This window comes from Aquarana catesbeiana, linkage group LG07, assembly GCF_042186555.1.
Source record: "Aquarana catesbeiana isolate 2022-GZ linkage group LG07, ASM4218655v1, whole genome shotgun sequence".
In the NCBI taxonomy this organism is placed as follows: domain Eukaryota; kingdom Metazoa; phylum Chordata; class Amphibia; order Anura; family Ranidae; genus Aquarana; species Aquarana catesbeiana.
The window spans coordinates 68,764,808-68,778,881 of NC_133330.1; the positions used below are offsets into that span (position 1 = coordinate 68,764,808).

Genomic DNA, 14,074 nt, shown 5'->3' on the forward strand with positions numbered 1-14,074 from the left:
ATGACATCATTTTGGCCTAGGCCAGAAACCCACTGAAAAAATGTAAAAAAAAATTAAAAAATAAAAGTTTAAGACAAGTAAATATAATACCTTCCTATCTATCTACTAATGCTAACAGTATAAGGATTGAAAATAGTCAATGTTGATTGAAAGAGTTTAGTTCCTCTTACGCAGAGACTCTCAATTTCTCTCACTAAATGGCTTTAGGCACAATTTTGCCTTTAAGCTGTCATGCTGATATGATGAATATTTTTTAAACCTGAGCTACAGGCACAGAGTAGACTGCTTAAAAACCAATAGGGGTGGTTGTCAGAGATCAGTAACATTGGCAGAGTATATTACATCATCCAAGGTGCGTATGTCTCAGGTGCGTATGTCAGAAACATTGGCATTAGGGATAAGTGGAGTAGTATCTGTGAAACTGATTTTTGTATCGGTAAACTTTCGCAGAATCAGATACTCTCCGTTGCTAATTTAACTACTGCAGAAAAAAAGATTACTAGTTTAGTAAGAATGTGTGTGTTTGAGGGAAATTATTTCGGGTAGTTGAGTTTATATCATGGTGGGGGGGGGGGTTTGTATTTTTGAGGGTTTTTGTGTCATTTTTTGTGTGCTATTATTTAAATTTTAGTTTTAATTTTTTTTTTTGTGGCCTGTGTTTTAAATAAATAATTAAACAATAAATCGAAATAATTATAAGATAATGAAGCTAATAAAAGAACATTTATGGCACAAAAACAGGTCAAATGAGTTTCCATTAGTCTCAAACGTCACTTTAACCCTATTACACCCTTAAAAACAACTTAAATGCATTTCAATTAAAAAGTTAAATTTCCCCTAAATATGCCAATTTTTTGGTGGGAAAACTCAATTTCTTACATCCCTGTCACACACCCCTTTCCTGGACAACGAGGATGTTGAGAATTTGTAAGGTAAACTGTTGACCCCATAGTTACAGTCTCCATTTTTCTTATACTTTTGATTTCCATTGTTTTTTGCATTGAATAAAGAGAAAGGCGAAGAGGTGGGGTAGTGTTAATTCATTACAGTGTTTCTGACGTTTTTAAAATGTGTACCCTTTTATCAAAGTCAACACCATGCCATGTGAACATTCATTATTCCTGGTTGTATAGGTGCACACTTAGTTTAGGATGTGGCCACAATTTACTGTAGCACCCTCTAGTGTTCTAGAAGATTAGTGGTCAGCTTTTTGTTAGAGAAGGTACAGTTCCAGGCTTGGCTGGCAGCCAAGCCTGACTGTGTGTTTTGATCTGGGTTGGGAGTGACCCAGGGCAGAGCTGGGTGACTCACAGGCAGCAACACCAACACCTCCCACTTCTTTCCAGAATGTTCTGGTGTCTTCTGGAAAGGAAGGAGGAGAGGAAAGGTGGAGCTGCCTGGGGGTATTCTGAGGAGCCTGGATCAATCCCCAGGGTCATCCCAGCTGGGGAGGAGTTGGTTGATAGATATAGATATAGATAGATAGATAGATATATATATATATATATATATATATATATATATATATATATCTAATGTTTGGGGGTTCTCATTAATTTTCTAGCAAAAATACTGATTTTAACTTTGTAAGAAACAAGTGTCAGAAAAAGGTTTAGTCTTAAAAGTAGGGCTCTGATAATTATTTATATACTTGTATGATATTGCTTGGGTCCAATGAGCCTTTAGCCCTATGTTATTGTTGAATGTTACAAATTTGCAGAGAGGAACTTCTTCTACACTTGTTCATACTTTTGCACAGATTTTTGGATATGAAACAGTTTACTTTTTCTTGTCATTTCTATAAATATATAATAAAATACATGTGAAAGAAAAAAAGGCAGACTAAAGTGGAACTAAACCCTCCTATCGAGGGGGGGCGTGACCGGATGCGGGAGTGAGAGGAGGGGCGAGCGAACTTCCCCCAGCCCGATGCCTCCGTGCTCATCGGAAATTATTCCAGCGTCCTGACCCGGCTGTTTGAGCTCTCTCCCCCCACAGAATTTGGCGTCTGCCCAGCTGCTCGGCTCCCCTGTCCCTGCCTGTCCCGGAGCGCGACGCTGGAACACCAACCCAGCCGCTCGGGAGAAGCCGTATATCAGAGCCCTCGGAGTGGAGAGGAGGAGCTCGGGCTATCTGCTTGGAGCGGTTGCCTGGGCGACGGCTTCGGCACTAGCGGAGGGAGGCGGCGGGGACGGCGTGTGTTATCAGTGAAAGGAGCCACTATTAGGAGCGTCCCTGTGCTGCCCAGGTACCCGGCAGCGTTAAGGTACCAACTTTTGTGGCTATATCAGTGGCTGTTTCAGAAGCGGACTGTCTCTCCCCTCTCCCCAAGGATCAGTCTATTGTCACGGACGAAGGGGGGGCGGAGGCACAGGTGGGCCCAGGCAGCCCGATACATTGCTATCCTACGACCTGTCTTGAGCTCAGGCTGGCTTAAGCAGCCTGCTACACTATCACACAGCGATCTGTGGCTACTTGGGAAAAGATACTTCTTGATGGTTGGTGGAGGGCTGTATTAATTAGATAGATGCTAACCTTTCGCTACACTATATAATTCTAACAGTGTCGAAACACCTGCTATATCAGCCTGTACAAGTATCCTAGTGGCAGTTGCAAATTAGAAGGACACTACTGGGTCTGAGACAGCACTAAGTGAAGAGAAGAGGAGTAAGGGAAGAGAGAAGAGAGGGGGGGGGGAAGTACTAACCCCACGAGCGGCTAAACTCTTTTATACACCCCCCCGGCTTATATAATAAGCCATGACTAGGAAAAAGGGAGAGGAACTGCAACAACAGGATAACACTGGCTCCCAAATGACCCGTACTTCAAAAGAAAAGGTGAACCAGGCAGCAGTCGCAGCAGCGGCCAAACTGGAAAAATTCGCTCACCCCTCCACCTCATCACCATCTAAAAACACTCAGCAGCAGCAGGACAGATCGCAAGCGGGGGGGCTCAGGGGACAGGAAGAGCCTAGGAAAAGGGCCAGCGGCAACGCACACAATAAAGACGGCGACTAGTAAAGGCTCTGCAGGCGACCCCGCGGGATTAGCAACCAGCAACGCTGCTGCGCAAAACGCACCAGCAGAAGCTGAACCCACGCTGAAAGACGTTCTATGCGCTGTCAATTCCTGTAAGGCCTCCTTAAGCGACCTGAGTGACCAGCTGACGGGACTAAAGGAAGAGATAATTAGGGTAAGCCAAGAACTGCAAAGGACTATTACTAGAACAACTGAACTGGAGGAGAGAGTAAGCCAGGTTGAGGACGATTTAACCCCACTGAAGCAAGATCTCAAGTCATTAAAAACGCAGATGGGTCTATATAAAGCTAAAATGGAGGAAAACGAAAATAGGTCCCGTAGGAACAACGTGAGGGTGGTAGGCCTACCGGAGCGGTGTGAGGGTCCCCATCCCGAGGAGTTCTTGGAGAAGTGGCTTAGGGGTATATTCGGGACGGAAACCTTCTCTCACCTTTTTGCTATTGAGAGAGCCCACAGAGTGCCAACTAGGGCCCCACCATCAGGGGGGCATCCCAGGCCAATAATAATGAAGCTTTTCAACTACAGAGATAAGGTAACATTGATGCGTAGGGCCAGAGAGCTGGGGGATATTCTGCACAACGGAGCCAAGATCTTATTTTTTCCCGATTATTCCCCAGACCTCCAGAAACGAAGGGCTAAATTTAGGGACATTAAGCGTAACTTACGGACTCATAATATAGAATACGCCCTGTTGTATCCTGCACGGCTACGCATCATTGCCCTAGGGTCTACCCACTTCTTCGACACAATAGCAGGGGCAACAAAATGGCTGGAAGATAACAAAACGGGCCTACAGAGTTAAGGGTTAAATAAGGTTACCTAAACCTGGACAGGAAAGGAGGAAAATGCAACTTTTTCTTTTTTGATCTTTTTTATTTCTCTTTTTTTTTCCTTTTTCTCTTGATTTCCTCACAGTAATCAACAGATGACACGGGGGAGGGGGGTGGGGGGGGCACGAGAGATGGAAGCACGGATGAAGGATGTGATTCCACTAGTTATGCATGTTGTTTTGAGGGTTTGGAGGAGGGTCGTGGGTGGGGGGGAGGGGGGGATGAGTGCGGTAGCGAGTCACAATGTATCTCTTCAGTATATGTGTGGGGAGTCACTTTTTGTACGGCTGGGAGGGGGGAAAAAGGTCACAAGTGCAGCCCCCAGGGCTAGCCTAATTAGGCAGGGGGAGGGTTTACGAACAAGGGTGGGAAGAAGGGGGATGTATAAAGCTGAAGGCGGGGGGGGGGGAGGGGGGTTTATAGTGAATCATAGGGATAGGCAATGGGGCAAATGTAAGGCACACACAGTTACGAAGGATGGGTCCATAAAAATAAATGTAAAGCATATTAGCACAAGTGGTTTGTATTTGCAGTTAGGAATCGTAGGGGGGGGTCCCCTGGATGTGGGGGCCCCTTGCCCCCCCCACCTTATTTTTTCTTATTTTTTCTTTTACTCTTTCTTGGTTAACACAACCACAGAGTACACGATAAGCTTGGTATCCACAAATGCACAAATTAACTTTTGTTATTTTTTTTTTTTGTCGTTTTTTCTCGTTTCTCTATCTTAGATGCCTCTTAAAACGCTAAGGATAGGCTCCTGGAACATCAGGGGCATGGGTGATCCTGCCAAAAGGGCAGCAGTATTTTTGGCAATGGAAGCTCATGGTGTTGAACTGGCTTGTCTGCAGGAAACTCACCTCACTAATGATACTAAATTACATGTTCGGAATCACAAATTCCAAGAACAGTATCACTCAGTCTATACCTCATTCTCAAGAGGGGTGAGCATATTGGTGGGGAGAGGCATCTCGTTTTCCTGCAGGGAAGCCAGAATAGACGCGCTGGGACGTTATGTCTTCTTGAGCTGCGTTGTGGAAAATCAGCCTTTGGTGATAGCAAATATTTACATCCCTCCTCCGTTTAAAACAGAGACCATTTTGGACCTGCTGGAGTTTGTGGAAAGCAAGGTAGACGTACCGATTATATTAGTGGGGGATTTTAATACAGTTCTGGATAGTAAATTGGATCGGTTCCCGCCCATGAACCGGGCGGAAAGGCTATCAGAGGGCCGCTTAGGCCAACTTCTGGAGGAGGTTGGGTGGTGCGACCTATGGAGATCCCACAACCCAAACATCCGACAGTATTCCTGTTATTCAGGGACATACTCTACTCTCTCGCGCATAGACATGGCAGTAGGCAATAGTGATGCTATGCAATTGATAGGGAACATAGAGTATAAGCCGAGGGGTATCTCAGATCATTCTTCCTTGACCTTGACTCTGAACCTAAATGCTAGATCTAGCCGGAAAAGGTGGACAATAAAACCATTATGGTTGGACTTAATAAGCAGCTCAGTAGAAGTAACCTCTAAATTAAAAGAGTTTGTAACATTTAACTCAGGTACAGCCCCTGCGGGGGTGGTGTGGGATACTTTAAAAGCGTTCCTTAGGGGACTATTACACCAGCAGGTTGTCATAGCTAAGAAAACGTCAAGGGAATGGGAGGAGAGGGCTAGTAGGGAAGCTATGGAATCAGAAGCACAATACGTGGCGGACCCAACCCCGGGAAAAACAGGTGGTCTGGCTCAGCAGACAACAAGAGTATAGAGAAGTAATTAATAGAAGAGTAGAAAACAAAAGACTCTTCCAGAAACAAAATTATTTTGGCGAAGGGGAGAAAGTGGGCCGGATGCTGGCACTTATAACTAAGTCTAACCTATCCCCATCGGCCATTTTTTCAATTAAGACACCGGCTGGAGAAATTACTTCCGATCCCGCCGAGGTCCTAGAGACTTTCTCTGCGTTCTACAGGGATCTGTACAGGTCGCGCAGGGGGTCGGACCGGCGCGACATGAATGGGTTTCTAGAAGGGGTAGAGCTGCCTGTGCTCTCGGAAAGGGACAGGGGTGAGATGGAGTCTCCCCTGACCCTGGAGGAGTTGCAAAAGGCTGTCGCGGAGCTGTCGGGCCAGAAATCTCCAGGCCCGGATGGCTTGCCATTGGAGATCTACAGAAAGTACGGGGAGGTGCTACTTCCGGAGCTTTTAAAAGTACTGGAGCAGTCGATTAAGGACGGAAGGTTACCCCCGTCAATGTTGGAGGCCGACATAGTGGTGATACCAAAGGAGGGGAAAGACCAACTGGAAGTCACCTCATATAGACCGATATCATTACTGTGTTCGGACGCCAAGATTGTTGCAAGGGTGCTGGCATCCAGATTAAATAAATGTATTACAAAACTCGTGCATCCAGACCAATTGGGGTTTATCCCCGGTCGGTCTACCAGTACCAATATTAGAAGGGCCTACTTGAACCTTCAGGCACCAGCGGAGAATGCGGGGTCTAGAGCCATATTGTCTTTGGACACCGCCAAGGCTTTTGATAGCCTGGAGTGGGAATATCTTTGGTGGGTCCTAGAGAGGTTTGGATTTGGCCCCGTATTCATCAGCTGGTTAAAAATCCTATATAACCACCCAAAGGCAAGACTCAAGATAAACAATGATTATTCGGAAAGCTTCCCCCTCGAAAGAGGGACGAGGCAGGGCTGCCCCTTGTCCCCTTTGCTGTTTGTTTTGGCCATGGAGCCATTGGCGGGAGCGGTGAGATCATCGTCCGAACTGCAGGGTTTTCATAGAAAAGGTGAGGAAGAGAGAATAGCGCTTTTTGCGGACGATGTTCTATTTTTCCTTGGGGACACGACCTCCTCATTGGAGAAAGTAATCCATTTAGTGGAGGACTTTGGAAAATTCTCAGGTCTGACCATTAATTGGGAGAAATCATCGCTCCTGCCGGTCGATCCATCGGCCAACCCTACTTCAATGAGCTTACCCCAACTAAGAGTCACGGGGAAAATGAAGTACCTCGGTGTTGTGTTGTCCAAAGACCCTGATGCGTTTATTGAGGACAATCTGGTCCCTCTTTTATTGAAATTTTAAAAAAAATGCGACATCTGGAGTAGACTCCCTCTATCTACGGCGGGCCGGGCCAACCTGATCAAAATGGTATGGCTGCCTCAGTTGTTATACTTGCTCCACAACTCCCCAGTGTGGATTGGGAAGAAGTGGTTCCAAAGAATCCAATCCCTTTTTAGGGAATTAATTTGGAAAAAAGGGCAGGCCAGGATAGGCCTACAAAAACTGCAGTGCCCCGTTACGGAGGGGGGACTGGGGGTCCCCCACCCGTTTACCTATTTCCTGGCAGCCCAGCTACAACAACTTGGCGGATGCCCCACTGATGGAGGGGGAGGTAAGAGCGTCCAAATTATTCTACAGGGAAGCCCTCATAGTTCATTAGTTGAAGCACTGGAGGCAGATTCATTACAAGGAGAGATTCCGACACTTAAAATGATCACTAAGGTCTGGCAGACAGCCAAGCGAATAATGGGGTATAAGGGAATCTCAGAACACTCACCAATCTGGAACAACAGGTACCTGCAGGAATTACTATCTGTTGATAGGAATAAGTTGTGGGAAAGGAGTGGAATACGCCGGCTGACACAGTTATATGAGGGGGACACCCTGAAACCCTTTGAGGAACTGAGGCACGAGTACGGGTTGCCAAACCGCGTATTTTATAGCTACTTACAGATTAGACACGCCTTGAGCAAGCAGTTTGGAAGGCAACCCCCCACATGGTGTAAGATCCCATTATTACAAACAATAATAAAATCAGAGACCTCTAAGGGGTTAATCACAGTGATATATACCCAACTAATAAAGAAAATAAACACGCAGGTAGGCTTTCCCGGGGGCAGGGACAGGTGGGCGGCTGATGTGGGGGAAATTACGGACACACAGTGGAAAAGGATTCTGGAACTTGGACCAGAGGTGTCGGTCTCTCCCTCGCAAAAAGCCTCTCACCTGATGCTGCTGCACAGATCCTACTACACACCGAAAAAGCTTTTTATGTTCGGTCGTAGAACCAATGATGAGTGCCCCAGATGTAGAAGCACAGGCGATTTAATTCATATGTTCTGGAGGTGCCCAAAATTAGTCAGGTACTGGCCTGAGATTATAAAGAAAATAAACACCACGTTCAGAACTAACTTAGAGTTAGATCCCAAGACCTGTGTGCTGGGACATGTTACTAATGGACTGAGAGACAGAAGCACGGCGGTAGCGGCAGCAAGATGCTTGTTCCAAGCCAGGAAACTAATTGCACAGTCTTGGCAATCACGAACTCCCCCCACCCCGGAAGATTGGATTAGAACTGTCAACTCCACAGTGTGGAGTGAAAGAACATTCTACACTAGGTCAGGCAACTATAATAAGTTTGCGAGAATGTGGAACCCGTGGGTCCAAGCAATGCCTTGCCCGTCATCAGTGCTACTCTATTGTTGAGAATACTTGCCCCCCTACTAATGGGGCGAGGCTGAGTGAGTAGTAGCTTAGAGGTTTGAGCCGAGAGAGAATAATGTACTGAACCAATGCTGGCCACTGTACGTGCTTTGGAAATACGGGGGCTTAACAAGGGGGGGTCACAGGGGGGCGGGGGGATGGGTTTACTAGAGAGAAAAGTATCAATGCACAAATATGCACAATAGTAATATGAGGATATGTGGCCAACCGGCTTTGAGAGGCAGGATGTAGGTTATGCACTTTGTATCGCGGCACCACTGTAACTACCTATACACTGAAACGCATATGGTAATACAATACTTTACAAGAAAAAAGGAGAAAAAAAAAAATAAAAAACTTTGAAAGGCCACAATGATGTGACTGGATTAGAGACATATATGAATATCATTCTGAAGGCAGTCTCTGGATAAAGTTAACTGACGTGGCATAAAAAAAAAAAAAAAAACCCTCCTATCTTTTTCAGCCAAGGAAGCTGCAATCTTAGCCTCTTTTTGATCTGCAACAGCCATGATGCTGCACAAGTACTCAGTTATGACACCAACCATTTGATGGTTTGACAGTTTGGTTGAGGACACAAGCAAATGTGACAGGAATGTAACTGTTTTTTGAAACCGATATATCAATTTGTTTAGTTCTGCTTAAGGTTTTCACGATTTATAGTAACAGTATCACTAGATTTTTATTTTGTTTGCAGTTCTCCTTCAAAAGAACATCTGAACAGTGTCTGCGGTACTTTCACTACAGGGGTGAGCCCCTGCTGGGTGTCTCTATCCTACCCTCTCCTCAGCGTTAATAAACTTTGTCTTTCTGGTGTGGCTGATCTTGATGGGGTTTTTTTTGGCTGGCTCTCCCCCATTTCTGGGGACTCTCCTTGGGAAGAACGTCCAACTCTCACATCTTTCCTCCCATTTCTTCCCCCACCTCCCTTTTGTTCCCTCCCCCAATTGTTTTGGGCCCAACATATACTTTGATCATGCATCTATTGCTGTTTCTGCTTGTTTATAAAAAAATATATTTTAAAAACGGATCTTGAAGAAGACCTCAACTTGGGGGAAACGTGTCAATCTATATACTTCCTGGGATTCCCCAAATTAAATCAATGTACTGTATGTGAACATGTATCACATGATATGCTTTTCAGAGCTTTTGTACCTCTGTTGTTTTTAAAGTTTTGTATAAATAAAATGCATTGATTTTAGATGAATTTTTTGTTTGAATAATTATCATTATCTGGGCACTTTAAAAAAACCCATCTCACATGAACCCCCTTGATTTTAGGAAATTAATGGAAAACATTTCCCCTTCCAATAAACATCTGAACAGTTGCATTGAATTACTTTTAACTGTCATTTCAATATTACAACAAAATGGTGTGCAGCAGAATGCAGAGGCAGAGATAATCACAATAAATTACTGAATGCAGAAAATTATTATTTTTGTAAAAATCCATCAAGGTCTGACTAACAATTACCAAGATATGTTAACTCATAATCCACCTCACCTTTATTAGATACTCTTGTTTATGTTCATGTACACAGCTAATCCTGTAAGGACACCAGAAAGTCATTCATTCATACAACCAGGTACAAATCTTGAAAAGTGCAATGTATAATTAAAATTGTAATGAGAAAGCGGATTTATGTAAAATAAATCCGGATCTTGAGATTTAAATGCCCGGCATTATGGGCAGTGTGATTTGCTGATAATATCAGTTGGCTCTGCTCTTCTAACGGAAGCAGTGTGTCTTAAGGACAGCTGGGAGCACATAGAACTCTTTGAATCTATCTAGCCTATAGCTCAGGAAAAATGGTTCATGAAGACATCCTACTGCCAATGATGAACTTTAGCACTGGGACAATCCAGCCACCAAAGGTCCTAATGCCAAGAATTGGCTATACAATACTGGCAATTATAATGGCGATATTCTGTATGGCATCCCTCTTCCTGAATATTACAGTGATTTTGGTGACATTCAAGTTTCGTCAGCTAAGACATCCCATAAATTATTCTTTAGTCAACCTTGCAGTTGCTGACCTGGGAGTCACCATATTAGGAAGTCTCTTAACCGTTGAAACCAATGCCGTTGGCTACTTTAATCTCGGAAGAGTAGGATGCGTCATAGAAGGGTTTGCAGTGGCTTTTTTTGGTAAGTTTTTTTATTTAATTTTAACAGTATGTAATGTGTAAGGGCTAAATGCTTGGTAAAGGATACATCTTTGTGGGTTGAATTATTCACAGTTTTTAACCCCTTTCCTGGGGTGTCCAGCAGCAAAATTGCCCTACTGATGTTTTTGTCACTTCTTTGTTTCCTAGGCCATCAGAAAGCCAAGTATTGTAAGTTAAAATTTCTATAAATGTATATAGTCTATGTAAATAGTAGAATCTAGCACCTATAGTGAAACACTATCATGATGTACAGATGAAAAGAACTTTAGAACAGAGAGCTTTATACCAGTATTACAGAAATAAAATGTGAATATCTTAGATCTACTCTACTTGTCACATAAGAAAACTACAAAATAAATAGCAAATAGAAGAAGCCATGTGTAATCTCCAAGTCAAAACTTGTAGTTGATACAAAGCTCAAGGCACCCCTTAACGTATATGTAAACACTAACTTTGTAAAAGATCCCATTCAGTAAACAGTAAAATATACATGAAAGGCAAAACATTTATGTATAGATATAAAAAACATTAAAAAGTAATTTTCCTTTTTTTTTTATAAGTGATCACATACCCTCTGTCCTCAGTTGCATAAGGAGCTCAGAGCGCTTGGGGAGGGGAAACAGCAGCACACTGGACTTCCCAGTGAATGGCTATTCCGGAGAAGGGGGTATGGGGGGTGTCAGGACAAGTCTAATCATTGGAGGAGAACAGACTGAATTCCCAGCACAGCTAGAAAACTAACCTCTGTGGTCTAGTGTGGTCAGTTTTTGATGGGAAAGTTACTGACAGGAACACCATGGATTTCACACAAAGGAAGCATTACAAAGAGAACAGGATACTTATTCATACAAGTACATGCTATAGCAGGCACATATCAGGAATATGAAATGTTGAGTTTATATATTCTTTAATGCAATGCACAATGCAGAGCTCAATGTCAATGCATACAACAAGGGGGCAGGGGCATGTCTGCCCAACATTCATAAAACTTAATGCAAAATTTCCCAGGCACTTTGTTCTTTAGGTCTGCACAAAATACCTGATTAAACTATTTGCTATTAAGTAAAAACAGAGGTTTTCGTTGCAAGCATTTTTAAAGAAATGTGAAGCCACAATTCCGGATCAAGTCATCGCTGCAATGTGTGGTCCCTAACTCTAATTTGAGTTTCCAACTTGGGATCTATATATAGCGGGTAAAATAAGTATTGAACACATCACTATTTTTCAAAGTGAATATATTTCTAAAGGTGGTATTGACATCAAATTTTCACCACACGTCAGTAATAACCCATGCAATCCATTCATACATACTAAGAAACCTAAACAAAGAAGTTCAGAAATTAGGTTATGTGTAATAAAATGGAATTACACAGGGAAAAAATATTGAACACACGAAGAAAGGGAGGTGCAAAAAGGCATGGAAAGCCAAGGCACCAGCTGAAATCTATCATTAATTAGGAAGCAACCCTGCCCCTTATCAATGCAAATGAATATCAGTTGGTTTAGTGTCAACTTAAGGCCTATAAAAAGGTCTCTCATTACCAAGGTGTCACACAAGAAACATCCCATGATGGGTAAAAGCAAAGAACTCTTGCAAGATCTTCGCGACCTTCTTGTTGCAAAACATACTGATGGCATTGGTTTCAGAAGGCTTTCTAAACTTCTGAATGTTCCAGTGAGCACTGTTGGGGCCATAATCTGGAAGTGGAAAAAACATAATTTCACCATAAACCCTCCTTTTCTGACAGAGGAGTGAAAAGGATTATCAGAAGAGTTGTCCAAGAGCCAAGGACCACTTGGGGAGAGCTTCAGAAACACCTGGAATTAGCAGGTACAATTGTTTCAAAGCAAACAATAAGCAATGCACTCAACCCCCACGTCCTGTATGCACGCTCACCATGCAAGACTCCAGTGCTGAAGAAAAAGCATGTTGAAGCTTGTTTAAAATTTACTGCACAACATTCAGACAAGCCTGTGAAATCCTGGGAGAATATAGTCTGGTCAGAGGAGACCAAAATTGAACTCTTTGGATGCCATAATACACACCATGTTTGAAAGTCAAATGGCACTGCACATCATCCCAAAAAACACCCCCGTACCAACAGTGAAGTTTGAAGGTGGGAACATCATGATGTGGGGCTGTATTTTCAGCATTGGGTACTGGCAAACTTCATATCATTGATAGAAGGATGAATGGAAAAATGTACCAAGACATGCTTGATAAAAATCTACTGTCATCTACCAGGATGATGAAGATGAAATGAGGGTGGACATCTCAGCAAGACAATGATCCCAAACACAAAGCCAAGGAAACTCCCAATTGGTTTCAAATAAAGAAAATAAAGCTGCTAGAATGGCCCGGCCAATCACCTGACTTGAATCCAATAGAAAATCTATGGAAAGAACTAAAGATCAGAGTTCATAGAAGAGGCCCACGGAACCTTCAAGATTTGAAGACTTTGTATGGAAGAATGGGCCAAAATCACACCTGAGCAATGCATGCAACTAGTTTCTCTGTACAGGAGGCGTCTTGAAGCTGTCATTACCAACTTGCATGGGTTGTTACCAACATGTGGTGAAAATTTGTCAATAGCACCTTTTAGAAATATATTTACCTAAAAAAATGGAAAAGTGTTCAATACGACAATACAATGAATACAGGGCCGTCTTTAATATTGATTGGACCCTGGGCAAAAATGTTCTTGCCCCTCCCCCACATGCAATTTAACTCTCCACCTGCTCTGAGACATACAATAAATAGCAGCTAGATATAAAATCATTTTACTGTATCAGATCAGGCAGCAATTGCGATTGGTTGCCAGCGGTTACAGCATATCATTACCACCTACTGACTGGTTGCTAGAGGTTACAGCACAAATTACGGCTCACTGATTAGTTGCTAGAGATTACAGCAAATGATTTCTGCGTGTTAATTGGTTGCTAGAGATTATTGTACAGTATTACTGCTCACTGATTGGTTGCTAGAGGTTAAAGCACATCATCTCCTCACTGCAGGGGGGCATTTATTTACATATCAATGCCGCCAGCCGCAGCTATTTACTTATGAATGCCGCTGTTATTTACATATGAATGCCGGTTATTTACATGTAAACACAGGGTCTGCAGGTGAGTCATCCGTACACAACAATAAGCCAGAACTCAGCAGCATTAGTACCACTTCACACCGAGATATTGGGACACAGCACAGGACTAAAACTTCAAAGGACAATGGAATTTAAACTGGGATAGTTGGCAAGTATGAGGCAGCTGCTTTGGGCCCCACAACAATTACAGGGCCCAGGGCAGCTGCTCCTTTTGCCCTGACTTAAAGACGGCCCTGAATGAATGCATTGGGAACAGGTTAACCTGGAGGCAAGCAATCCAACCAATTTACCAGTCATCTGAGTTTTACGCATCCCCTTGCAGACAGATAAATCAAGATTTTCTCAGTTACTCGGTTGGACTGCGTTCTTATGACAAGATTATTTTTCTGGATAACCCTCCTATCTTGTTTTTTTTTGCATA

General features: G+C 43.3%; 1 protein-coding gene across 1 annotated transcript in view; it reads left to right on the forward strand.

Annotated features, from left to right (window-relative positions):
• The first annotated feature begins 10,189 nt into the window (after positions 1 to 10,189).
• LOC141102428 (parapinopsin-like) overlaps positions 10,190 to 14,074 on the forward strand; it is a 48,612-nt gene continuing 44,727 nt past the window's right edge. The window contains exon 1 of the mRNA XM_073591381.1: positions 10,190 to 10,529. Within this exon, the coding sequence (XP_073447482.1) occupies positions 10,190 to 10,529 (340 nt within the window). The remainder of the gene's footprint in view (positions 10,530 to 14,074) is intronic.